General features: G+C 45.1%; 1 protein-coding gene across 7 annotated transcripts in view; it reads right to left on the bottom strand.

Annotated features, from left to right (window-relative positions):
- The window catches only part of PARD3B (par-3 family cell polarity regulator beta), a 792,385-nt gene continuing 766,643 nt past the window's right edge, over nt 1-25,742 (bottom strand). For all 7 annotated transcript variants that reach the window (XM_059727094.1, XM_059727096.1, XM_059727095.1 and 4 more), the window contains one exon: nt 1-5,425. In XM_059727094.1, coding sequence (XP_059583077.1) covers nt 5,065-5,425 — 361 coding nt within the window. In that variant the 3' untranslated portion in view covers nt 1-5,064. The remainder of the gene's footprint in view (nt 5,426-25,742) is intronic.

Genomic DNA, 25,742 nt, shown 5'->3' with positions numbered 1-25,742 from the left:
TTATAGTCGTAAAGCTTTTATTTTAATGCAAAATAAAACAGGTAAAATTTATATAGCCATATATAACAACAACAACAAAATTCAAAATCTTTATGTGGTACCAAAAAAATCTCATTGTGTGTTGAATTTCTCCCCCAAGACAAACAAGCATGATTTTGCAATTATTTTTATTATTCAATACACATGAGTATAGTCAGATATCATAAACTCCCCCCCTCCCCGCCATGATATAATAGAAAAGTGACTTACAAACAGACCATTCTGTTTTATCTGATGATAGTAAACTTACAGACCCTGCACATAAAGTCAGAATTTTCTTGCAAACATCTGCAATCATGGGTGCAAGCTGGGGGCCTTATCTTGGGAGGTAAATAAGCACCCTGAACTGCAGGGGAAGCCTCAAGATGAGGCCAAAGAATAATAATCAGCTGGAATTCCCTCCGAATGATGACTCTGTGAAAAACCAAATCTGTGAAGAAGATGCAGAGGTAGCACTTTCACTCTATAGAAATTAGGCAGCATTGTGATGCTTGTTCTGATTCAGGAAAGTAGAGTGAATTTGAGGTTAGGGCTGAAGAAGGGTGGTTTTTATTCTTGGTCCCTTCCCTTTTTCAGAAAGGCATCTTTGCAATGCCCATGGAGAACCCTCACAATAATACATCATAGTGGTAATATTTCCTTGCAGGCCAGTATCAGTGGATCACTAGTGCTCGGTCATTCAGAAAATCATCAGCTTCTATTTGTCTCTCTAAATCTTTCAGCTACACAGTCCGGTTGCTCCTTCACCAGGAGCAGAAACCCAGACTGTCCTCCATCAGCATAGTTGGGAAATCAAAGCATCCCACCTTGTATGTGAGTGGCTTTTTCCTGTTTACTTTCGAGTTACACTGTTGTGCAAATGTATGGCATTCTGTGCCTGCAGCAAACCCAAACTATCCCTGCAAGCCCAGCTCACGTCAGGAATGTTTTTGCTGGATTGGCACATTTCAGACAAAGGAGCGTGAGGCAATTACATGTCAAGAGCATTTCAGACTTGTAGTTTTTCCAAACATATGGACATATGGGGAAAAGAGCAACTTGTTACTTAACGGCTCTTTTGGATTTTGCAAGTGTGTATTTTCAACCATCAGTTGTAGCACCTTGTGAAATCTACACGGTACATATTTTTCCACAATATGGTGCTAAAATCATACATTTTACATTGCAGAGAAGCAGACTATATATGCTTTAGCTATATGCTATACTTTGGAGATATCGTACCTCTGCAAGATGTGAAACCAGTGCACTGCAGTTTCCCTCCAGAACGATGGCACTGCAGATTAATGAGATGTGCTTTAATACCTTTTGCTCCTGTCCCCAGCCAGGTCAGAACGTTCTTCCTTCATCGCTCCCAGTGGCATGCGATGTGTCCATATATTACAGTCCTATCTCCTTTTCTTAGAAAAAGGAAGAAAGTCTCCATGAGGCAGAAGCATCATTTAATAGCCTTTTGGGTAAGATTAACTACTGGGAAGGTGTCCTGTTTGATCTGTCTGCTTTAACCAAGTGGTGCCACTGCAGTCAAGGGGAGCTGTTAGAAGGGTTTCAGGTTACACAGAGACAATTGAGCAAGCCCTTCAAAGGCCATAAACAACCCAGAAGCTGTTTCCATCCAGATTTTATTTGGCCCTGGCTTCTGAAATACTGTAAATGAGGTCTATAAGCTGTGCTGCGGTGGTATTTGAAGGGTTAGTAGGTAGTGATTTATAAAGCAGTAGCTTATATTCAGAGCTGTTCTTAATTGTGGCCTGGCTTGATAAAGCCACTGTCACAAACATATTAGTTTCTTTACAGCTGGATCAAATGCATCTGGGGTTATATTTCAAAAAAGGGAAAGGAAAGCATTTAAATTTGTTTTTCGTTCACTTTAAGCGGTCCTTCATGTCACTAGTAGCCACCCTGTGGCTGCCAAATCTTTATTGATTGAGAATACCAGAGTTTATACAGCTCTTTTGGAGAAGACCAATGCTGTACACAGCATGTGCCCATGTACAACACAGCGTGTTTACTTGTGGACAGAAAATGCCTTGTATTAGTGGATGGGCCACATCTCAACCACCCTGAGGTGTCCAGCCTGATATGCAAACCCATATTTCCTCCCAGTAGTTCTTCCCTCCTCTCTTACTGAAGAAGGACCTTTTCTAGGCATGCTGCTAAGACACAGGGCACAAGCAACAGGAAGAAGGGTAGGAATGGATGTTTTAACATATTAGCTTCATAATCAGTTGCATTTTCTCCCTTTTAGTTTCTCAAATCTGACAGGAAGCAGTACTGTCCCTCTATCCTTCCCCCATCCAAGAAAAAAAAAAGAGGAATCCCACATTAGATGTGGACTATGGAAGTATTTCCCCCTGTAATACTAGATAATACTAGAGGCTGTCTCCCTTGTGCTGTCTCCCTACTCTGTCTGGCAGACAGAGATGTGTATGAACCAAAGCCCCAAGGCCTGACATCCCGATCAATAGGCAGTATGGCTCAGATCAAACACTGTTAAACAAACCCATCTCAGTTGGTTATTGGGATCCAGATGGAAACACTCCCAGACTTCTAGGGTGTTGTCAATCTCTCACCAGTCTGTAGTGAGGGACTAATACATTAGTTAGGATTAAACTCTGATCCCTTTTAGTGCTATTAGGCTATTCGCCATGCACTGGTCTCTGCAGATCTCCTCTAATGAATCACTTTCCCAGGGATATCTACTAAAAAGGGCTCCCATCAGGAGGATGAAATTTTCATGTGCTATATAATTGGGAGGTGACCTGCGTAATACAGTTTGCAGCAGACCAGAGGGTGCCAAAAGGCAACAAAGAGCTCTTGTAATTAAATCTCTGGCCAGGTCCAAGGTTTCTCCCTAAAAAAAGAGGGGCCTTAACTACCTTACAATGCTTCTAAAGGCAGTTTAAGGCACTGAGGAGGCTCAGAGCTAATGTGGGATGTGCTGCTAGGTTATTGGGGCCTGTGGTTACGCATGACGTTCTTGGCATGATAAATCATGGAGATCAGCTTCCAAGTCTCTGAAGTACTTTTAGACAAGATAGCAAACGACCATGGAGCAGAGCAGTCGCCACAGCTGGGCTGCACATCTCAAGCTGCCTCAGAGCATCTCTGATCTCCTGGCCCTGCACGCTGCCAAGCAGCACTGAGCCAACACTGGTGCCAAGATGGTGGAAGGGGACAGGCTCTCTCTTGTACACTCTCTCTGCTCACACCCAGTGCACCTTCCCCTTGTCTTCCCTGCTTCCTCCCTCAGCTTCTCTCCTCTTCTTGCCTTGCTGTCTTGAAGCGATGTCATTGTTTAAAACGACTCTCCCTTCATTCTGTTTCTCTTGGCCACCACCTGTTTTTGAGCAAGCTCTGGGGTTCTCATTCTCTTCATCATTGCTTTTTTAAAAGGAGGATCTTGATACATAATTGCCAAACAGGAAGGCTAAAAGCACCTCCCGTTGCCCTGTAGATCCCTGCTGAGGGGAACTGTGTTGTTTGGCACTTAGCACTGAACAGGCACTGCTGGTTGCTGAGCTTCCTTTCAATGACAGACAGCGGGCCCTGCATTAACAGGTGACAGTTCACATGACAGAGGCTCTGCAAAACAATGGCGACAGACTAGAATATAGGCTTACACAGCAGGCTCACAGTACCTTAACTGATATTGCAGAAGTTACCTTGATACAAAGCTAGCCAGAGTAGGGCAAGAACCTGTCTCTGCCCACCCTCATCCATCAAAGAACCTGATGGAGTAGCAACTCGCATCTGAATTCAGGTATGTTACACTGAAGGCTAGATCTTCAGCAGGTGCAAATTGGTTTAGCTCCCAAGGAGTCAAGGAATTTCAATTCACTGACAGCTGCTGAGAATCTGGCCCCTCAACTTTACATTTAAGAGCTATGCACTATGGGTGCTGACAGATGTGAATCCCTCCCCCCACCCAAAAAAAAAACAACCCCCCAAAAACCACAGTGCTGTACCAGAAGAGGCATTGCATTAGTTCAACCTGGCTCCCCAGCAGCTGTATAGATTGGGTACTTTGGTGGCTTTTTAGTGCTTTTGTCTAAAGCTGATTCAGCTATTCAGCTATTAGATTAAATCACCAAAAAGCCCTGCTGAAGCGTGTACCGAGCTGAAAGTAAAGCACTATTTGTTTTCCCACATCTGTAAGCAGCCTATGTGACTAACAAACACACATGCACACAGTCTCACATGTTATTCACTTCGTTCCCGAGTCCTTTATCATTGTCTTTTGGGATATTTCTGTCCAAACCCTCTACAGTGCGCAAGTGAAGTTGATAAAGTTAGTTTTAGTCCAATTGTGCTGCTTGCAATAAGAAAAAAGGAGGATCTTGATATGTAACTGTCAAACAGGAAGGCTATAAGACGAATGCTTCAACAAATGAGTAGAAAGAGGAAGACAAAGGCAAGATTAAAAATCTGCATCTGTGGCATTCTCAAAATATAAAACTGCTTGTTTGGATGTGCCTGGAATGTGGCTCCTAACACGGTACAAGACATCTGTAAACTCACTGATGCACGCAGCATCAGACTACACAAGATTCCCAGCTCCAGAGACGATCCTCTGAGGAAGGAAGCATTGTGCAGCATATATGTGTACTGTCGCTAGAAGGCTACCGTAATATAATATGCCTGTGGGGTCACTCCAGATTGGACTCTTGTGACACTACCAGCCTTATCCAGAGGGAATGCTGTGCGTGCATGTAACTGGATGTGGTAGAGCCCTGAGCTGCGCTAAATGGTACACTTAATTTTCAGCTGTCACTTTTTATTTTTAACTGGTATTGAACACATTTGAATGTCTGGTACTTCAGACTTAAAAGATGCAGTACCTCATGTTAGCCTTGACACAGTCATGCTTCCCCATGAAAAGAAAACTCTGAGGAGCTTGCCTCAGTAAGAATGACTCCAGGGAAGATGTCACCCTTACCAACAATTAAACTTGCTGCGATCAACTGTGGAAAAGGTGATGTCAGGCACCCTCCTTCCCAGCCCCCACTGATGAAATCCAGCTGGAGGCTATACAGCTGCAGTCATGGGATTCTTCTGCCTGGGGTCTTGAGGTCTGTATTGGTATTGATCTGGGCTGGTCCCACGGTGTCTTGCTCTGCCCATTTCATTATATGCTGGTGCTCGGTGCGACTGAGGAGGTGAAGGTGGGACATCTTGGCGGAGGGGTCCTTTGTGCTGTGTGGTTAGTGGTTGGGGTTGGTAGTACTGGGGGTACCGCAATTCTGCTACCCTCATGTCTTGTGCACGAGAGTAGTTTCCTTTAGAGAGGAGGACAGTGGGCTGCCCTCCTTGGTAGTAAGGAAGATCTCGCTCCTTGTATATCACTCGTGGCCCTGTTAAATACTCCATTGATTCTGCGGGTCCACTCCTGGAGGGGAAGAAAATGCATCTATCAACAAACAGCATTCCAAGCCAACAATACACCACTGTAGTTTGCTTGGGAAACCAACTGCCATGCCAGAAGTGACAGTCCCACCTGTGTCAAAACAGAACTGCCAGAGAGCAGCAACCTCTCACCTGCATGCTGCAAAATCTTTAGCACACCAGAACACCCCAAGCACCTTTTCCAAATGGAGAGCCCTGGAGCTCTTCAGCTCCCTAAACTATGATGTCTGCCATAATAGAATCAAAGATCCTTTAAACAACATATTTTTGACTCCATCTTATCTGAGCCTGAGGATAAACAGATAAGGTTGGCCCACAGCTGTGCAAATCCCAGAAGTCTAACGCACAACAAAATTCACACCTCCCAGCCCTGCCCCATTGTTTTCTTCCAGCATGTCAGACTATAAAACTCTCAGAAAACAATAGTTGGAAACCCTGGAACTCCTGGAAGTAACAACAGGGATGTCAGGATGCAGTACCTGTGTTTAATGGGCTAGCTGCCAGTGAGGTTTCAAAACCCCTCCTGTGATCTGCAGAGCCTGATGTTAAGACAGCTCTGTAACTTGTCTGCATCAATAAGGATTTGACAAGCGCTGGGACATGTGAAAAAAACAACATGTGAACATGTAATCCCTGAGGATGTGCTATAGAGTCATCTCTGTACCTTTCTGTGTCTCAGTTCCAGGATTTACACTAATGGGGGATTGATATTTCTCCCTCGTGCCGTTTAACTTGTGATACTTTTAAATGGCAAAAATAATTGTTCTGCGTAGATAAGTCACCGGAGCTTCCCCTAAAGTTCAGCACAGCCAGGAGTTTTTTTTTTACCACTCACAAATGTTCTTACACTTCTCTCAGGCAAAGCCTCCCATTGATGTTGGTGGGAGTTTTCCTTGAGAACAAGCTGGCTTTCGACCCAAAAGAAAGTCTGAAAGTGTAAATCAATTTCACCTGCTCTGTGTGCACAAGACCAATCCTGTCAGCTGCTTAAATACATTTTTGTGAATTATCCATTTGAAAATCCCATCCTTACTGTTAAACATAGCAGTTATCTAATTGGTCAATGACTTTCCCTTTGTTCAGCACACCTCCTCTCTTTTGCTCACACAGCAATTTGCTCAGGGTGCTCCTAGCGTCTTGATCTGTGCTCCCCTCCCAGACCCCACTGACAATTGTTTTGCATGAAGTTAAACACATGTGGCTTTCTTGTTTAAGCCCATGGAGGAAATCACAGACATAGGCAATGAACAAACATTATCTGCCTTGAAATGAACCTACAACTCTCCCCCTGGAATAGCTTAGTGCAAATGTTTCCTGTTTAAAATGGAATGAGAGAAGGGAGGAATTCCAGGCCTTGGACTTTTAGGACCCTCTGTCCCCCAGAGACTTTTTACTTTTAAAACAGAACATTATAAAAGACAGGCACTCCTGGTTTTTCGTGAGACAGTCCAGACAAAGAGCTGAAGAGGTTGAAGCCACCCTCTGTGATACTAAAAGGACTCTTAACTCACGTGTGTTGAGACAAATGGTATCTCTACTTGTATACTTAGACCCTGCATAAAATCTAATGTACACAGCAGGCCAAAGAGTCGCTCCATATACTTCTCTTAGAGGTGGTAAGAATGAAGACAAAACCAGTACACTAGTCATCCCCACTGTGTTTTGCAAGGTAGGGCCTTTTTATGGTTGGACACCTGTGTTTCTGTGCATGAGAAATTATAAATTCAGAGCTGTTCTGTGTCAAGGGATAAAATAAGGGGAACAAATGTTAGTGTCAGACTTGCATTAGTTACTTTTTTCCACGAATAAACAGTCAGGTGACAGCAATGCTTAAAAAGATACTTGTCAAGATAATGCTTGTGTGTTTTAAAGAATATTTCCTGGCTGTTAAATTTCACCAGAATTTGTGTTAATCATATTGAAAAAAAATCACAGCAATGTAAAAGTGCTTGGGACCTGACCCAAAGCAGGCTGAGGTCAGCAGGAGTCTGGGTAGCTTAGGAGTAAGCTCTCAGTGCAAAGTCAAATATATGGTGTTCAAATGTTTCAAGTTTAAATGGTGACAAAAAAGATTCTCTAGAATTTGCAATTAGAACAGCTGCTAGACTGAGCTGCCAGTATCATAAGTTGCACCTTCAACACATGTTCCTTGTGCTGAAGGGTCTGGATGTGGCAGGAAGGAGTGTTACACATTTATACAGCTTGAAGGAGCAGGAGGAGGCTGCAAAGCTTCTTAAACGGAGTGTGGGGAAAGGCTTATTTTTAGGATAGCAGAGTGTCTCTGGGGATGCTGGGATGTGTTTACCAGGAGAATGAAGGCACGGTAGTGTAAGCAGATAGACCCAACTGTACCTTTAACCCAGCTAGCACCAGTAACTATAGTAGTGAAGATGTGATATAGTAGTCTGCATACAAGTCCACTGAGGACCCTGGACACATTTTCTGAGTGCTGGCACAAACAGAAGTCTCGCCTAATACATTGTCACTGTGCTAGCTAATGTGTGAATACCTACCAATGTTACAATAAGGACTTCCATTTCCTAAGGAGACACAGAGGACCATTAGGGCAGGCTGAAATCAGGTTCAGCCATAAAATGGCCCAGGGGTGACTGGTGCCTCTTGAGTGTGGGGAGGCACAATTTGTGGGCAGGCCCGGGGGGAGGCCAAAAGCCACATATCCACTCCTATGCTTCTGTGCTGTGGCTTAGTGCCTTCTACCCTGCTCAACTCATTGCTGGCCTGTGCGGCCAAAATACTGCCCTGTGCTGAATGGTGTTGATCCAGGCACCAATCTCAGGGGGGCACGTGGCCCCACATGCCTCCCCTACCAGTTGCCTGTGAAATGGCCCCTACACAGGGTGCTCCCTTTCTGGATCCATCTTTCCCTGTTCTGTGACACATGACCATGAACACCACATGCCCCCGGTGGCTGGAGGGGCACGGCAAGCTCCTGCAGGTGGTGGTGGCACTGCTAGTGGTGGTAGCATGATGGCATCAGGCAGTGAGCTCCCACGAGCGGCCACGGCACTGTCAGCAGTGTGTGTGTGTGTGTGTGTGTGTGTGGTGGGAGGGTGGGGGTGGCAAGTGCCGACTGGTGGTTGGCGATCACCCGCAGATGCTGCTGGCAGTGTTGGCAGTAGCCAGTGGCGATCGTGGACCACCCACAGATGCCACTGGTGGTGTGAGCGGTGGGGTGGGGGGGTGGAGGGGGGAGTGGTGGAGTGGTGACTGCCTGCAGGCACTGCCTGCGGTATTGGTGGCACCTTTCTGCAGAGGGTGCATCGCCAATCTCAGGGGGTGAATGTGCACCTGCATGCACCCCCTATGCATCGCCCACTCATGTGACATGTCAGCCATGACACCAGACCCTGTGAAGAGTCTTCCAGGGAGTGAGGAACTGGCAGCTGGAGAAGGAGGGGCTTGGCATGGCTCCACTACATGCAAGCCCTTCAGAAAATCTACGGGAAATGTACAGGGTGTATTATTTTTTCTGCCCTAGCGATGAAAAAAAAAGTAAAAGAAAAAAAAGGCTAAGGCACACTCCAAAGAAGTCTCTTTTGGGCAGCAAAGGCTGTGAAAACCCAGTGGTTCTGCTCTCTTGGCAATGCTGAAGCAGAATGATTGGAGGGGAATGTAGTGAAGGAATCCTCATGGCGTATTCAAAGCTATGGTCCCTAGATCATTTCCCCTGGGTAATCCCACAAGGTGAGGTGAGGTGAGAGGTAAGGGAATCAGCCAGGACATTGTTGTGTTGTCTTCCAGGCCTGGATTCATAGATTGTAAGGGGCTGAAAGGACCTCACAAGATCATCGGGTCCAGCCCCCTTGCATTAGGCAGGATGTTAAAACTGAACTATTTCCTGAGGATTTGTTCTTCCCCATCCATCATAGATGCAACTCTGTTATAGGTGAGCTATTCATAAATCCAGGTCTGTTTGTGTTCCTGAGCTTAACAAGAAGTCAAGAGCACAGAAGCAATCCCCATACTCAGCTTTATGGTGGCCACCACTAAGAATTCTTCAAATAGAAAAACAAGCGACTGCACCAAGCCCGAATGCGCCGTTTATTATTTCTGTAAGTGACAAAACCAACAAACAAGGTAAACCATCCAGAGACAGCAACCAGCACTGAAATGCTGTCACCATGAAAAGCTGCACACATAAGAGTAAATGCTCGAAGCTCCAAAAAACAACTCTTCCAGAAAAAGAAGCAGGTGCTACACGGAAGCGTCTCAATTGTTATCTGACTTTCTCCTATCTGGGTAATTACTGGTCTAAAAAAATGAAGCACCCCAAAACAGCAAGCTGACCTCAGCAACTTACCAATCATCAGTAGCTCTTTCTGGGCACTGGGCTGTTTTATGAACAGAAGCAAAACAACTCAGCATTTGGTCTCTTTAGAAACTGCCTCCTCTGTGAAGGCCCTAATGAAATTCTTCTCTCCTCCCTTTCTGTTTTTGTTGGCTCCTGGTGGGTTCAGAGTTCAGAAAGTTGGCTCACACCTCCTCAGTGACCTGCAGTTTGTGGGTCAGACCAACAAACTGAAGTGGAAAATCAGTGACCCAAGGGACCTATCCAAAACCTACAAATTGGGGCAAGCACTCAAAAGGGCCTGACTTAGAAGCATGCCCTCTAAGAGAACATGCTGCGTAGGAGCTGCTCCGACTGTCAGCTGTTTGCCAGATTTTTGGCCAGTTGTTTGACCTGTGGGGCCAAAGTACCTAGCGGCTGGATGCAGAAGGTAGAAAAAGCTTACACAATGGCATGGGAAGGAACTGATCTCACACCTCCAAAAACCTTTTGCTGACTGGCTCAGTTCTACCTTTTCCCAGTGGAAAAACAGCAGATGATGTGGGTCCAGTTTAGTTTGTACACTGTTTATAAAGGATTGCGTGGAAAGCGGGGAAGCAGGGGCACCATTTCAAAGACAAAATTGACCCTAGTGGAACAGCATGAACACTCACTCCCACAAAATGACTGCATGATGTGTGTAAGGTGCTTTAAAAAAAAACTTGTTTATTTTATTGTGATGATAGAAAAACCTATTAGTTTTCCTGCAAGGAAAGCATAGCACATCATAGATAGGAGCAATGTAAGCATTTTTCCACACTTCTTGCCAAGTAATTGCAACCTTGATTTACTGGTGAACAGTTATACTTGTTGATCTTCAAAATACTGATCAGTTGATAACTAATCCATTTCTGTAACTAGGACCACAACCAAATTGATGCTTGAACACTGTATACACATTCATAGTGATCAGATGATTAAAAATAATACTTGTGCCATTTTTTGGTTTTGTCTGACAGACAGATAATAAGACCTGAATGCATTTTTTTCCTGCTTGCTTTTACTTAAAAAAATATTAGGATTGTCAAGTATACTCTTTTCTGGCCTAGCTGCAAGAATTTTGGGAGGCTTCAGGACTGTTTTCAACTGAGTGGAAAGGTGCAAAATTTTTAACAAAGTCCTCCTTTACCCACAATGTTATTTAGTCATTGAAGTTACATAGGCATTAATAATAATAATAATAATAATAATAATAATAATAGTAGCAGCAGTAGTAATAATAATAATAACAATAATAATGTTTCACACAGTTTGATTAAAAATTCCTTGAAATCCCTTGCTTGCTCAGTCACTCACTTTCCACTGTCTTAGCTTAATTCTACAGTTATCAGACAGCTTTATAGTCTAGTCTGGGCCTGAATATCTAATGTAAAGTACCCAGCAGGGAAAAAAAAAATTTAGGTTTTCTTTATTCATCATTAACTCCCATCTGCAGTGACCCTTAACACCAGTCACAAAAGCTTACCCAGGGGTTAATGACAAGTAAAGGAAAGCAAACTGATGTACTGACTGTTTGTACTATGTCATATCATGTTGGGTGCTTGGATTTAACTGTGACAAATAGTTTCTTTTGCTTCTGTTTGGTTGGGAGCATTACAGAGGTCAGTCTGCACCAGAGGGAGGACAATGCTCTCCTACAGCAGCAGGAGTGTACTGCAAGGAACATCACCTCACGGAAAATTCCCTGCTTTACTTCTTGAAACTCACCTCAAAAAGAGTTATACACTAAGGCTAGCTAGAGACATTAAAAAAGCCCGAGGCAGAATTGATCAAACTGTTGCAGGTTTCGCTAAGCTGTAGATTGGATCAGGAGCAAACAGAACATGTTAGCCGTTTTGCAGTGGGGCATCTAGATGCCAGCACTGGCCAAGGCCAGAAGGCAGAGGGCACTCCTGTACATCTCCCAGCATGCAAGCTGAGTGGGGGCCACCCTGATTCGTTGTTAGGCATATGCCCCTAACCCCCTGCTAGCACTGTGGACCCTCCCCCGTGCCCAGCCCTAGGCTTCCAGGAGAGCCCCAGAGCAGGTCACTGTAGCATGCAGCACCTGCCACTGCTGGCCATAAGGCTGTGCAATGCTTTGGTCCCTGATTTGATTTGGCAAAGATTCAGCCCAATTTGGTGGCTGAGTCTCTGAATCCAAATTGAATCAGAGGACCCTTTAATCTCTTTGAATCGATTCAGAGAGATTTGGAAAGATTTGGCAATTCGGACATTGAGCTTTAAATGTTTTTTCTACATACCTCTAGGTAGCAGGCGGCTCGTGAATGCTGTGATGCTGAGGTGCATGGAGCGGCTCCCCACCCCACTCGGCAGCAGACCCGGAAGTGAACTAGAAGCTTGCGGGCCCCCTCCCATGCTCCTGTGGGACACTTCATCTGCCCCAGCATTGCAGCATTCATGATCCGCACCTGGTACCTTGAGGTATGTAGAAAAAACATTTAAAGCTGTGTCTATGTCCAAATCACTGATTCTCTGAATCAGTATCAAATTTTCAGATTTGGATTCGGCTGAATCAAATCGGGGACAGTGATCCGAATCAATGAATCAAATCACAGTCCCCAATTCGGGTCGAATCCGAAACGAATAGGGCCCATTTTGCACACCCTCACTGGCCAGGCTGCCAGGCATGCCATGGTGACCTTCTCTGGGGCTCTCCTGGAAGCTTAGGGCTGGGTATGGGGGAGGGTCTGTGGTGGCAGCAGGGGGTTGGGGGTGTCTGCCAGTAGCCAATGAGGGGTGGACCCAGGTGGTTCACGGAAGGAAATTTTGGGCCCCTCAGAGTTCAGAACCAGCGGCACCTGAGGGGCCTGATCCTTCCTTCTACAGAGTGCCTTCATCCTTGCTGCCTGGCATAAGCCTCCTGTGTTGCACTGGCACCTCCTACTGGCTTCTGCTGGTGCCAGGCTCTGGCAGGATGCTCCCAGTGCAGCCCAGGAGGCTTGTGCCAGGCAGCAAGGACAAGGCATTCTGTAGAAGAAAGGTTTGGTCTCTTTGGAGCTCAGCACCAGTGGAAACTGGAGGATGCACCAGCGCAGCCTGGGAGGCTTGCACTGGGCAGCAGGAACAGGGGCACGCCATAGAAAGAAGAATCAGGCCCCTTGGCTGCTGCTGGTGCTGAGCTCTTAAGGGCTGGATTCCTCTTTCTGTGGAGCACCTGGGCCATCCGGCACATGCCTCCAACCCCTAACTTTCCTTCTATGGAGAGCCTCTATCCCTGCTGCCCAATGTGAGTCTCCCTTCCTGCCTTTCCACCCACTGCCTGCCTGTGACTGTGATGGCTTGGGTCTGTGATAGCCCAGAGCAGCTGAGCACCCAATGAGTGCTAGTACATCTCCCTGCAAGGAGAGGCTAGTGGGTAGAGCCTCAAATATGCCTGGTATGCTGGGTGGTAGTGACCTAACATGAATCTGGGACAGACATTTGATAGACCAGTGTAACCTAAAACAATTAAGTCTAATACCTCATTGATCAAGGTCTACCTTAGACCAGGATCTGCCATTTTTAAACCAGTCTATGTGCCCTGAGCTTCTGTTCCGTTATGGGTGTAGACCAGTTTTCAGTCACTTATAGTGGTTTATGTGTAATGTCTATACCTGACCTAGGTGGCTAATAGAAAGGCTACACCTTTGCAGCCTTTTCCCTGACTGCTTAATCTGGGTGAGATTTAAAGGGGCCCTGGGTGGTGGCATTAGGTAGCACAGCCTGTTATTAGAATGCCAGAGAAAACTACAGGTTTCTCTCTGTGCCTACAGCTCTCAATAAAGACCTCTACTGTATGCATTGTAATGGAGTGCTGCCTGTTCTCTACCAAGAGGACCCTAACTCTATAGGAGGACCCTATAAAGAATATAGAGAAAAAGGAAAAATGGAAGACTTGATGTAAGAAGGAACTGGGTTAAACAATACATCTTACCGTGTCAAATATATGATGTAGTTCTTATTTGAGTTGATCTTATAAAGGTACTTCCAATATACACTTAAAAAAACCCTGGCTCGAGAAGGCTATATAGTCTATATCCCTCAAAACATAATGTTTAAAGACACTGCAGTGCTGTTTTTATATAGTGGCACTGAGAATTTTAGTAGCTTAATATTCAGTGCACATATACCTAAGATATCATTGCAGGTTTAAAAAATCTTCACTGCACAGTGCTGAGCTTCATTAAAGTCTATCTTGCATGTATGTATATATACATTAACAGTCTGGTTACTCTTAAAATACGCTTTCTTTGCAATTTCAGGCCAATATTTACCACGTAAGAGGGAGGGGGTTTTGCATTTAAAAAGTCACAGGAAATCAAATTTTGTATCCTAGTCTTAGGAATACACTACAGAACTTTGCTTAGTGGCTGCTGTCTGTGAGAGATTCTTGTACCTCTCAGCAGAAGGCATAGGTCTAGCAATGTCATACTAACCTCAAATGCACCACACACAGATTATTTATGGGCTGAGCTGGTGGAGGTGCTTTCTTCTCCCGTTCTTTTATCAACAATGCATGGCTAAAAAATCAGATAACGTAAACTAATACAATCCCAGGCTCTCATGTAGCACATGCCATGCAGAGAGAGCTGTTTTTAGTTTCAAGACTGTGTTTAGAATTCCTTCAGTGTCAGGTTTCCAGTTACCAGGCCCTCATCCCTGGTCCAGGCACGACTGCGGTTGGACAGGATTAACAGAACACTCTGCAATGTGTATTACATAGCTTTAACTTCTATAGGCTTTACAGGCTCATAAAAATAATGATATTTCATGACTGATGTTGCTGAAAAAAGTGGGAAGAGATCTCACTTTTTACTCATATTTGATTTGGATTTTAAGGAGAGGAGATCCTGTGTAGTGAGTTAAGGACTCAAGCAGGGGTAAGTTTTAGACACAAAGCAGATACCTATGGTTTGACTCCCTTCTCACTTATGTCCAGTTTTACACCAGTTGGTGTGACTCCTCAAGCTTCAGCAGTCACTCTTGATTGATCCAAGTGTAAAGAACTTGTCTACACAATTGTTGTAGTGCTATAATGATATACAGTTTAGAAACAGATGTTGGTGAAGTGCAACAATCCCCTACTGTGAAGGCAGTTATAACAGTATAAAAGGTGCTGATCCTCACGTAGTTATAGCAGTATACAAACTATAGATAAACTATAAAAACTATAAATACAGAGCCACATTCAGAGAATTGCTGGGCAACACTAGTGTCACAACCCAGTGGTTTTGGTGCCTCGGCAAGGTGGAATTTTCCCGCCACATGAGAGCCTCTTGCAAAAGTAAAAGGCTTTCTGTTGCTGCAGAAAACCCCTGGTGCAAGAGAGTTCCCACCATTCGGATGTAAATTTGTGTCCCGCTATTGGCCAGTTCTAAATTATGCACTCGTGGTGGCTAGTAATTGGCTTGCTAGCCGTTTAAAAATTAGCGCGACTTCCGCCCAAGTCGGAGAACTTTGAGCACGCTGCAGAGTGCTTCTGAAGAGATCTGACTCATGGCTGAGCTGATCGATAGACTGATCACCTATCGATTCTTCTTCCTGTCGCCGAGTGCAATCCCAGACGTATCCCTTTCCCTGCCGGCCCAATTTGTAGACGGACGTGCTGGCCTGAGCCCTGCCAGCTGGAACAACTAACGTAGTTGTTCAGACGACCGGACCGTTTTCGTCGCAACCACAGGTGACGTAAGTAAAGTTTTTACAACCGTAAAGCTTTCTCGGCCTCTCTATTCACCAGCCCGCCCCGACGAACGAGTAATTATCGAATCACCTCGAGTCGGCTTTGGCCGTCCGAGACATGGCGACAAGGATGGGATTAAAGGGCACGGTGATGGAGAAGAACCTAATTAGGTGCTGCCCCTGGTGCACTGGGACCCGCCACATAGAGAATGCCAACTATCTATGGGTGCATATCGCTTACCACCAGGCGGTAGAAGGGGATGAAAGAAATATTGATGGTTACTTCTCCGTAAAGAGAGAAGAAGCCGTAGTGAAGGAATGGAGAACTAAGCTATCCCTTGGGGAGTTCGGATGTATAATGGGGAGCGACCGGGTCTATTATCGACCCCCGGAGGGAACCTCGACCATATCCTTAGCCGGGGTGAAAACGTGGAAGGCAGAGAAGCTGACCCCTGCTCAAGAGTTTGCTCAATATATTCGATACATAAGGGAAGGAAGGGAATCCACCCCCACGGACTGGTTTAACTGTCCGGATTTGGTGCCGGAGTCGCGGGGCCATGAGCTCCTCGTTCAGCTCCGGGAGGATTTGGAAACTAAGGGCCGTCATGTGCCGAGATGGGGTCTGACCAAATGGAAGAAGGGAAAAATGATAAATGTGCTGTTCCGTACAGTAGCAGGTCTGCTAAGGGAATACACAAATTTAGAGGCACAGATGCATATGGCGGGTAAGGAGTCGCTGGAGCGGGCGGCAAAAGGCTCCGGAGCGGAGCTTATTAATAGCACCGGCCGCATGATACCACTAGCAGAAAATGGCGCCGAAAGAAGCGCGAGCCATCTGGGGAACCCGGAAAAGAGGGGCGGAGCTTCAGAAGACCCGGCGGGGATCCGCCTAGTGCCTCCGCCCCGAGGTGACGTCGTTCCCAGCGGTCCTGCCTCCTTGCCAAGGGGAGGGGGCAATGGGAGGAGAGATATACCCAACGTTTCCAGACAAAGAATTTAACTCTTTCTCTACCGCAGCTCACCCAGTAGCTGTGACGAAGCATGTTGCAGATGAAGATGGTGCTACACGTACCACCATTATCTCACGCACAGGCACCAGACCAGAGATTCAAGAACTTTGCAAGGAATCTAAAATAAGATCAGGAGAAACCCTGGCAATGTGGTTAGGGTGGTTAATAGTGGAATTTGGATCTGACACCTTGGATAAAGAAGAAGTGAGTGCCTTGACCCGACAGGTGGCATGGAGTGGTGGGCGTGCTACCGATTTGAACGTGGTCACAGACAGTGCCCACTGGCCCATCCCGATCCCGGCGCTCGTAGTGGGACAGGTAACCCACAAATTTCACACCTGGCATGAAGGTCGTCCACAAAAGGCTACTGCGGAGCAACTCCTCCTAGCTATAGTTGGGGTGTCATATCTCTCATGGAGCCCGAGAACGAATCCAATGGGATTAACAGCCGTACAACGAAAAGAGAGAAGGGCTCATCGCCACCTATTGGACCCCGGGGCAATCCCAACGCCCTTGGAAGCTATAGAGGCCTGCGTGGAGGTATACGGAGGAGTAAATGCCGTTACACTCCGACTCTTTTTTAATCCAATGGCAGGTCAACCGGTGGGAAATCTCTTAGGCCATCTCCCATGTCTACAAGCACTTATGCAACAAAGTGAAGAAGCTTCTGATACCATAAGGGACCGATCTTCGGTATACCCAGCCAGAACATTGAGACCCAGACGGCAAGAGTTTATCCCTCAATGAGAGCAAGGGTGGTCACCCCCAGGAACCCCAAAGGAGAGAACCCCGAGGGAAAGAACCATGTTTGGTTTTCTTCTCTCCTGCACCGGGCTTACAAAGGCGCAGCTATGAATTTTGGGAGAAAGGGGCCAGTCTCGTCTGGCTGAAGCATTAGGATTCAAATTCGAGGACTCATCAAAAAACGAGCGATGGCCGTCGGCTCTGCCAGCGGCCTTCTCCAGTTCAGACCTGATCCTACGGATTCTCGACCATACGCTGAACTCACCGTTTGCAACCCTACCGATCCGGATGACCAACAACAAGCATTCTTCCTTCTCGATACTGGAGCTCAGACCAATGTGATTACCTCAATGATACCTCATCAAAAGACCGCTAAAACGATCAAGGTACAAGGGCTTAACGCTATCACTGTCACAACGAAGGTCAAATTTTGGGTCCAAGGCTACCGATATCCCCTAGAGGCTGTTCTAGGGGGCATCAACATTTTAGGGATTCCGGGGATAAAAGCACTTGACCTTAAAGAACAAGTGTTACAGGCATTACCCGTCATTATCCCTGAACAGGACTGGCATCAACCAACGCTTCGTAACAACTCCACCTGGTGATATCGATCAATCCCGACTAAGGGTTCGCTAAAGCAGTCCCTTACTGACCTCCTGAAGCGACTCGAGTGATGAGGCTGTATTAAGACCATAACAGCCAGCACCTACCTGTCATCAGGATGGGGGGTAGCGAAACCTGGAAAGCCTAATGAAGCCCGGTTGGTTGTAGACTACAGAGAAGTCAATAAAAGGAGCCAGGTACTTCAACAACCTAATCCGTCTACTCTGCCACAGTGTATGTTTGAGATGGCACAGTTCCAAACAAGTAAGTGGGTTGGAGTCACATTGGATCTTAAGAATATGTTCTTTTCCATCCCGATAACCGACCCGGAAGGAATACTAAACATGTGTATTGATGGCATCATGTATAGGTGGACAGTCTGACCACAAGGATATCGTAACGTTCCATCACTAGCCACAGATGCCATGAATAACACCCTAAAGAATTTTCGAGCTTCATACTCTCTTCCTCAAGAGAAGGAACTAAAGATTTGGAGTTACGTGGATGATATCGCCATCATGGGTCGTGATAGTTTTGTAGTTACTAGTATAGTCAGTCAACTAGTCACTCACCTTCAGAGTGAGGGATGGACAATCAATGAGGAAAAGTTGTGTTTACAACCTGTAGATGACATTACATTCCTTGGTACTCGATACATTGGTTCCATCCGCCACGGAATTTCTCATGAGGGTCCTGACGTCAATCCATTGAGAACATTCTTCCCTACAACTAAAAGACACTTTCAACAGCTGTTGGGTCATTTGAATTGGTATCGACATTATATTGAACCTAGTGATTTGGCACTCCTCACCAAATTGCAGCGACAGATCCGTAATAAATCCCGAAAGTCTACGTCCTGGTCGAAAAGAGATCAGCAGAACCTGCTTTGCCTGCTAGCTACGGTTAAAGATACACAACTCCATGCCATCGATCTGGGCGAGTCACTAACCGTAACCCTCGGGTTCACCACCAACCATGTGTGGGCTGTCGCACATAATTCTCATGATGAGCTAGTATATACAGCCCATAAAACGCTTCAAGCGGCACAACATCGATATGGAGCCGTAGGAAAAATCCTCCTCGCCGAACAACTGGTGGAGCCTTTAGCAAGGGGGCATGGGACGTTACGTGCTCCCGGTGCCACATTGTTACCCTTGCTGGATGCAGACAGAGTTGACCCACATTTTCAGGTAGAATCTAAGACCTGGAATACGCTAGTACTTACCCACCATTACAACTGGCATTGTTGGAGGTTGGAGGACACGGTACCTGATCCAAGCCCGGAAGAAGAAGAGAAGGTCCCTACATTGTATGGAACTTCTGCCCCAGCATGGATGGCCTCGGATGGAACCTCCCGACATGGCGGAGGCTATAGATATTATTGCAAAGCTTGCAACGATAAGGAAATTTTTCAAGCTGACCCAGATAATGATTCGACCCAAAGATGTGAATTATTAGGATTCCTTAAGGTACTGGAACATAGTTTAACACATCATAACGATACACTCCCAGTTCCGATCATTGCAATTGATTCGCAATACATTTATAAAATTCTTACGGGCACAGCTTTTCCTTCTGAACATTTGAATGATTGGCAAGATATTTGGGAAACGTTAACTAAATTCGTGCACCTTCCGTTAATTAGGCACACTAAGTCCCATCGTCCAGATACCGATCCAGTGCATGAGGTAATTGATAAGCTTTTGGAAGATCCACTCCCAACCGACATAGTCTTGCCTGTCACATCTACCACTGATCCTGAGGTAAATCCGTTCCTCGCGTGGCTTCATGAGAATTGGGGTCACCCGGGACCACGAGCTTGCCATCAACGTTGGTGCCGAACCCTTACGGAGCTGGCCTCATACGGAGCTCGACATGATTGGGAAAAGGTAGCTCAGGCCTGTGAGATATGTGCTAAAGAAAAGTGCCATAGAACCAAGCATCAACTTGGAGCTTTCGATTCTTCACAGTTTCAAGCAGGAAAAGTTTGGCAGGTAGATTTACTGGGACCCCTCCCAGGGTCTAAGCCGCCGAATAAAGGACTAGTTGTTGTCGATTTGGGAACGAGACAGTTACAGGTTATCCCCCTACGGAAGAGTAACGCCACTGCTGTCATTTTGGCTTTGACTGCAGTATTTGCTACATGGCAACCTCCTCATGAAATTCAGTCTGATGGAGGTCCCCCGTTTAATTCAAACGCTCTGGACAAATTCGCCCGTCTTCATAATGTAGCCTGGCATCTTCATTTGCCATACCATCTGCAGTCCAATGGTGTTGTGGAGAGACACATAGGTTTGTATAAGGAGCAGCTTCGCCTTAGAGGAGGAGGGACGTTTAAAAACTGGACTAAATTTAATCACGATGTCCTTATTTCACTAAACACTGCTAAACCGTTATGGGACGAAGCTAATGTCCAGAAACCTCCACCGTGGGAGCCCAAGTTCCAACCTGACGAGTTAGTGTGGATTTCAATACCGCACCCCCATCAGTCTCATCCACAAGTTCACAAAGGGACAGTTCAGCGGTCGGGACAATATCCCAATACCTATTCTGTCCAATTAGAAGAGAAGTCCGATCGTCCTCCTATTATCGTTCATCACAACTGGATGACATGCTGTTCCGACGTTCACCCAGTATCCTTACAGTAAATCCAATTATGAGTCTTTTGTCTTGTGTTGTTGTTTTCTCTCTTCACAGGACTGACCCTAGAAAAGTAGTAATCCACAACTGCCCGAGTGTGAGATTCATTAAACATCAGACGGCAGTTCGTTCGAGTTAGTAGAGTGATGGTTGTGAAGAAGACACCGAGACGGGGAACGTTTATTAGCTCAGGACTTGCTATAATACTGTTTTCTCATTTTATTAAACATTTTATTGACATTGTCTGTTAGTAGGAGAGGACGGACTGACTACCAGACGAGGAGAGTCCCAAGCAGATGTTCTCCAATCAGACGATGATCAACAGTTGTTGTTATACGTTTGAAGTTATTGTATTTTATAACTTGTTGAAAAGACCGGTCTATCAAGTTGTTTGTTTATATATATTACTGGTTGTTAAGGCTTTGCCAGGTCAGTGAGTCCCGAAACAAAGATGCTGGATGATAAGCTCATGTGTCTAAAATTCCAGTTGTGCTGTCGGCAAGGGGGCATGTCACAACCCAGTGGTTTTGGTGCCACGGCATGGTGGAATTTTCCCGCCACATGAGAGCCTCTTGCAAAAGTAAAAGGCTTTCTGTTGCTGCAGAAAACCCCTGGTGCAAGAGAGTTCCCGCCATTCGGATGTAAATTTGTGTCCCGCTATTGGCCAGTTCTAAATTATGCACACGTGGCGGCTAGTAATTGGCTTGCTGGCCGTTTAAAAATTAGCGCGACTTCCGCCCAAGTCGGAGAACTTTGAGCACGCTGCAGAGTGCTTCTGAAGAGATCTGACTCGTGGCTGAGCTGATCGATAGACTGATCACCTATCGATTCGTCTCCCTGTCACCGAGCGCAATCCCAGACGTATCCCTTTCCCTGCCGGCCCGATTTGTAGACGGACATGCTGGCCTGAGCCCTGCCAGCTGGAACAACTAACGTAGTTGTTCAGATGACCGGACCGTTTTCGTCGCAACCACAGGCGACGTAAGTAAAGTTTTTACGACTGTAAAGCTTTCTTGGCCTCTCTATTCACCAGCCTGCCCCGACAAACAAGTAATTATCGAATCAACTCGAGTCGGCTTTGGCCATCCGAGACAACTAGCACCTGCTAAATTGATTAGGAGTTGATGTTCAGGCAGTTGGTCCCAAATTCGAGACCAAAAGAGAATGTGTAGCTACTGATAACACTATACCACAAGAGAAGGTTGAGAGGCGACCTTGTGGCTGCCTATAAGTTCATCACGGGGGCACAGAAGGGAATTGGTGAGTATTTATTCACCAAGGCACCCCCGGGGGTTACAAGAAATAATGGCCACAAGCTAGCAGACAGCAGATTTAGATTGGACATTAGGAAGAACTTCTTCACAGTTCGAGTGGCCAAGGTCTGGAACGGGCTCCCAAGGGAGGTGGTGCTCTCCCCTACCCTGGGGGTCTTCAAGAGGAGGTTGGATATGCATCTAGCTGGGGTCATCTAGACCCAGCACTCTTTCCTGCCTATGCAGGGGGTTGGACTCGATGATCTATTGAGGTCCCTTCCGACCCTAACATCTATGAATCTACATGCACCAGAAATGGTACAGAAATAACAGTAAATACTGGAAGGCAATAATTTGAATGGGAAGTTTTAAACTCTGCCCTGAGACTGCAACAAACATGTTGCGAGGTTTCCATGATACCTTTAATTCATCCTTTTGTACAGAACAGCACTATAGTAACTGAAATCTTCTGAGAATCTCAAAGAGGTTGTAGTCTTCTGCCATAAGAATTTAGGGTAGAATTAAAACAAAAAAAATGCCATGTTGGCTAAACTTTGCCTTAATTAAGTTAATTATTAATTTTTGTTAATAATAAAATGTTAATTTCAGGGACTTCTGAAAATCCCACTCTCTGCAAAAACTTTCTCTCTTTTCTTCCCAAGCCCCTACTCAAAAAGATCAGGAAGCTTGATAATTAGGGTCAAAACAAAACAAAACAAAAAGCCTGTGGTCGGTGTCCCATGACTATCCAAAATACATGCAAAACAACTATTTTAAATAATCTTCCCTTGTCATTTCCCTCTGGTTTTGTTCATATGCCCTGAGGCATGGTGTATCTCCACTAGTGGGATGTGCAGAACAGAGAAACCTCTTTTGAACAAGACATTGCTACTCTGTGATCTTTTCAAGCTTAAAGGGGTCTTACATAGATTGGTACTTTAAGCTGCGAGTCATTACAACATGTCATTTTGTATGTTACTCATTATTCGACATAGCATAATACCCTGTGAGTCATTAACCTCTTGGCATCGGTAACCCAGCCTCAATACTAAGCAATCATGCGTGCCTCTTGCACAGGAACCTTCATGTGCTACCATGTGTGAGAGCCCTGTATTAGATTTTCAGGCCCCTTGTCCTTTTGTTTTCAAGATCAGCAGGAGTTGGGAGCTCTCTCTATAGACAAAAGTTCTCAGCCTGGAAGAGGGTTTTGCAACAGCACTGCAATCTTGTGGCCTCAGTTTAGGATTTTGAGGGTAGAAGAACCTATTACATCCATTTTATATGAAGAACCCTGTCTTTTCAAATCTTAAACACATGATGCTTATATCAGGGGACTGTCAGCCATGCACACTACAACTCATTTAACTATTTAAAAAAACAACCCAACTGTCTCAAGCCAGCAAAAGAACTGAAAATTCAGAACTCAATCAAATACAACCTTTGGAAGACTCATCTGCAAGAGCAGCAAGCACTGAACAGGTGCATCACTGCCCTTCTGTGAGCAAGATGTTAAATCAAAGGCCCTTTGGGTGACATTACTTGGATTAGACTAACTCCTACAGGCTTTTACTGACATTGGGATCCTATTGTGTTAGGCACTATAAGAGACAGTTCCTGCCCCGAAGGACCTATAATCCAAGTAGATAAATCAGACAAAAGGTAAAACGGGACAGGGAGGCATGCAGATGGGAGGAGACTCTCTCAAGGACATGTAGCAGGGGCAGAAGAAGAGCCTGGACCAGAACCCAGGTCTCTAAATTCTAGTTCAGTGTTTTAGCCACTAAAGTAGTTCCAGTTTTCTGGTGGCTGCCAAGTTGGGATTAAAGATCCCAGGGAGATTCCTAACAATGGCAATTATGTTGCCTGAAACAAAATGCATTCTCCCAGAAACACCCAAAGCATGCAACATGGGTGTAATGTCCAGGGCATCAACAGCACTGTTGCTGAGCACATAACAGTTCTTCCATTTGCCTATGCATTCACTTCACTACACCATCCATCTTCTTTTGTAAAGTACTCCAAAAGACACATAAAACCAAAGTCTAGTCTGTTCTCATTTTTCACATGAAATGAATTGAAAGCACAACAATTATTCAGCTGTGCTGTTAAAATGATTTCCACAAATAACAGAAGTCATTAAAAGAATCTTCCTAAGTAATAACAACCTGGGCTGAGGTCTTTGCTATTCAGCTGTTGGGATCTTAACATGCTATCTGATCTTTAGTGGGCTAGTAAAAACCTGTATGAACTGGTTATTAATGTTATTACCCAGCTTTTCATTTTCTTTCTTTTTTTTGATCATCTTTCTTTTAAATTAAAACATTCCTTGCAGTTTTTTCCCCATTGCCTTGATGAAGCATGGCTGTCAGCTATGCTTCCCATGGTACAAACTGGTAGTAAAATCATGCTTCAATAAATAAAGCAGATTATAGCTGGAACTGATTATAGCTGGTTATTTTTCCCTCCATTTCTTTTTGTTTCTGGATACCGTAATTCAGTTAAATTCGCTGAGATGTGCCACTTCATTTTTTTTTTCTTCCTTGCAGTAAAAACACAGGTCCACATCCAAAGGAAGTTGACAGTTGTTTTAAAAAACAAGAAAAATAGGAAACTTTTTTGTTACTGGCTTCTTCACATGTTATTTCAACCCACATTGTTCCTCAAGCCTCTGATATATTGATTTGTTCCTAAACAACTAAAAAAATCTGTAAATTCATCCTTCCTCCTGTCACCCGCTGCCCCCTGCCCCCCTCACTCACTCCCCACCATTTGTATTTGTTTTGTTCTAGCCATTGATTTCTATGGGTATATGTAAAGGTGCTTAGACTACAGATTTCTGTGTGGTGCAGGCCATTAACACTTCTGCAAGTACCCTCTTTCTGCCAGTCATTAAACACCAGCTCCAGTCATTTAAATCTAAAGGTTTAGATGATAAATGATAGAACATTAATTTTACAGCTACCTCTGTTGAGGTATATTGTAAGGTGTTATAACACTTGGTTAATTATACGTGCATTAGCTACTTAATTTGCACCCAAAATCGGGTCACAAACACTGTGGGTGCAATAATAAAGGCTATCCCGAAGTAAGCCTTAAATAACAAAAACCAAATCCCCAAATCCTGAGAGCTGAGAGAGAAGAAATCTCCATCTATTGTGTAGAGTAGCAGTAGCACTGCCTAGAGACTGCTACAACAGTCTTAAGGCTGCAATAGCCCTTACAGCTGGTGCACTTTCCAGCTGTGTTTATACTGCTGTCTTTTTTTCTTTCTTCCTTAAAGGCTCCTATTATTACACTGGCAGCAGTGCAAATGTATCAGGGGAGCAAGTGGAGAGTGGACACTGTATCTTAAGTTGTATTTTGCAGCCCCTTCCCACAGTATATGATTGATTTTCTTGTTAAATCGATCAGTAGCATTAGCAGAGTGCCTCACGGACTTCACAGAGTCTCTAGCTTTTCCTTTTTGGGGTCAAAACTCCATTTGGTTTAGGGTCTGGGTCCCCCCACCCTTGTTTTTAGTACTGTTTTGCCTTATCCCACTCAGACCATATCTAGTCCCCATTTTACACTGCTAGAACTGTTTTAGGCTAAGTACAGACAATTAAAAGCCTGAGGCTGAATCAATTCAATCTTCGCAGGTAAGTCTAAATTGCATAGATTGAACCAACAAACAAGGAAACAGACATTCATTTTTGATTCCTGAAATACAGGCCAGAAGCTGAGGGGTGCTAGGTCACGCCTCCCTGCTTGGCTAGAGCAGACAGCTTGGGCCAAGGCTAGCTTGCCCACCTTGTAAGGAAGAGTTTGTGAGGAAGGTGCAAAGCATCCTGGGGGACTGTGAGTTAACTTGAATCTGGAGGGGATCTGGGACAGAAGTTCAATAAACTGATTTAACCTAAATCAGTTAAGTCTGATACTACATGCATCCAGGTTTATCTTAAACTGGTTTCAGCCATTTTGAAAGCAGTTTAAGAGCACTGAACTTCTATTGTGTTACAAATTTGAGCCAATTTCCAATCACTTTAGGATTACCATACTTCC

This window comes from Alligator mississippiensis, chromosome 4 (genome assembly GCF_030867095.1).
Source record: "Alligator mississippiensis isolate rAllMis1 chromosome 4, rAllMis1, whole genome shotgun sequence".
NCBI classification, from domain to species: Eukaryota; Metazoa; Chordata; order Crocodylia; family Alligatoridae; genus Alligator; species Alligator mississippiensis.
This window is presented reverse-complemented; position numbering and strand designations above follow the sequence as displayed.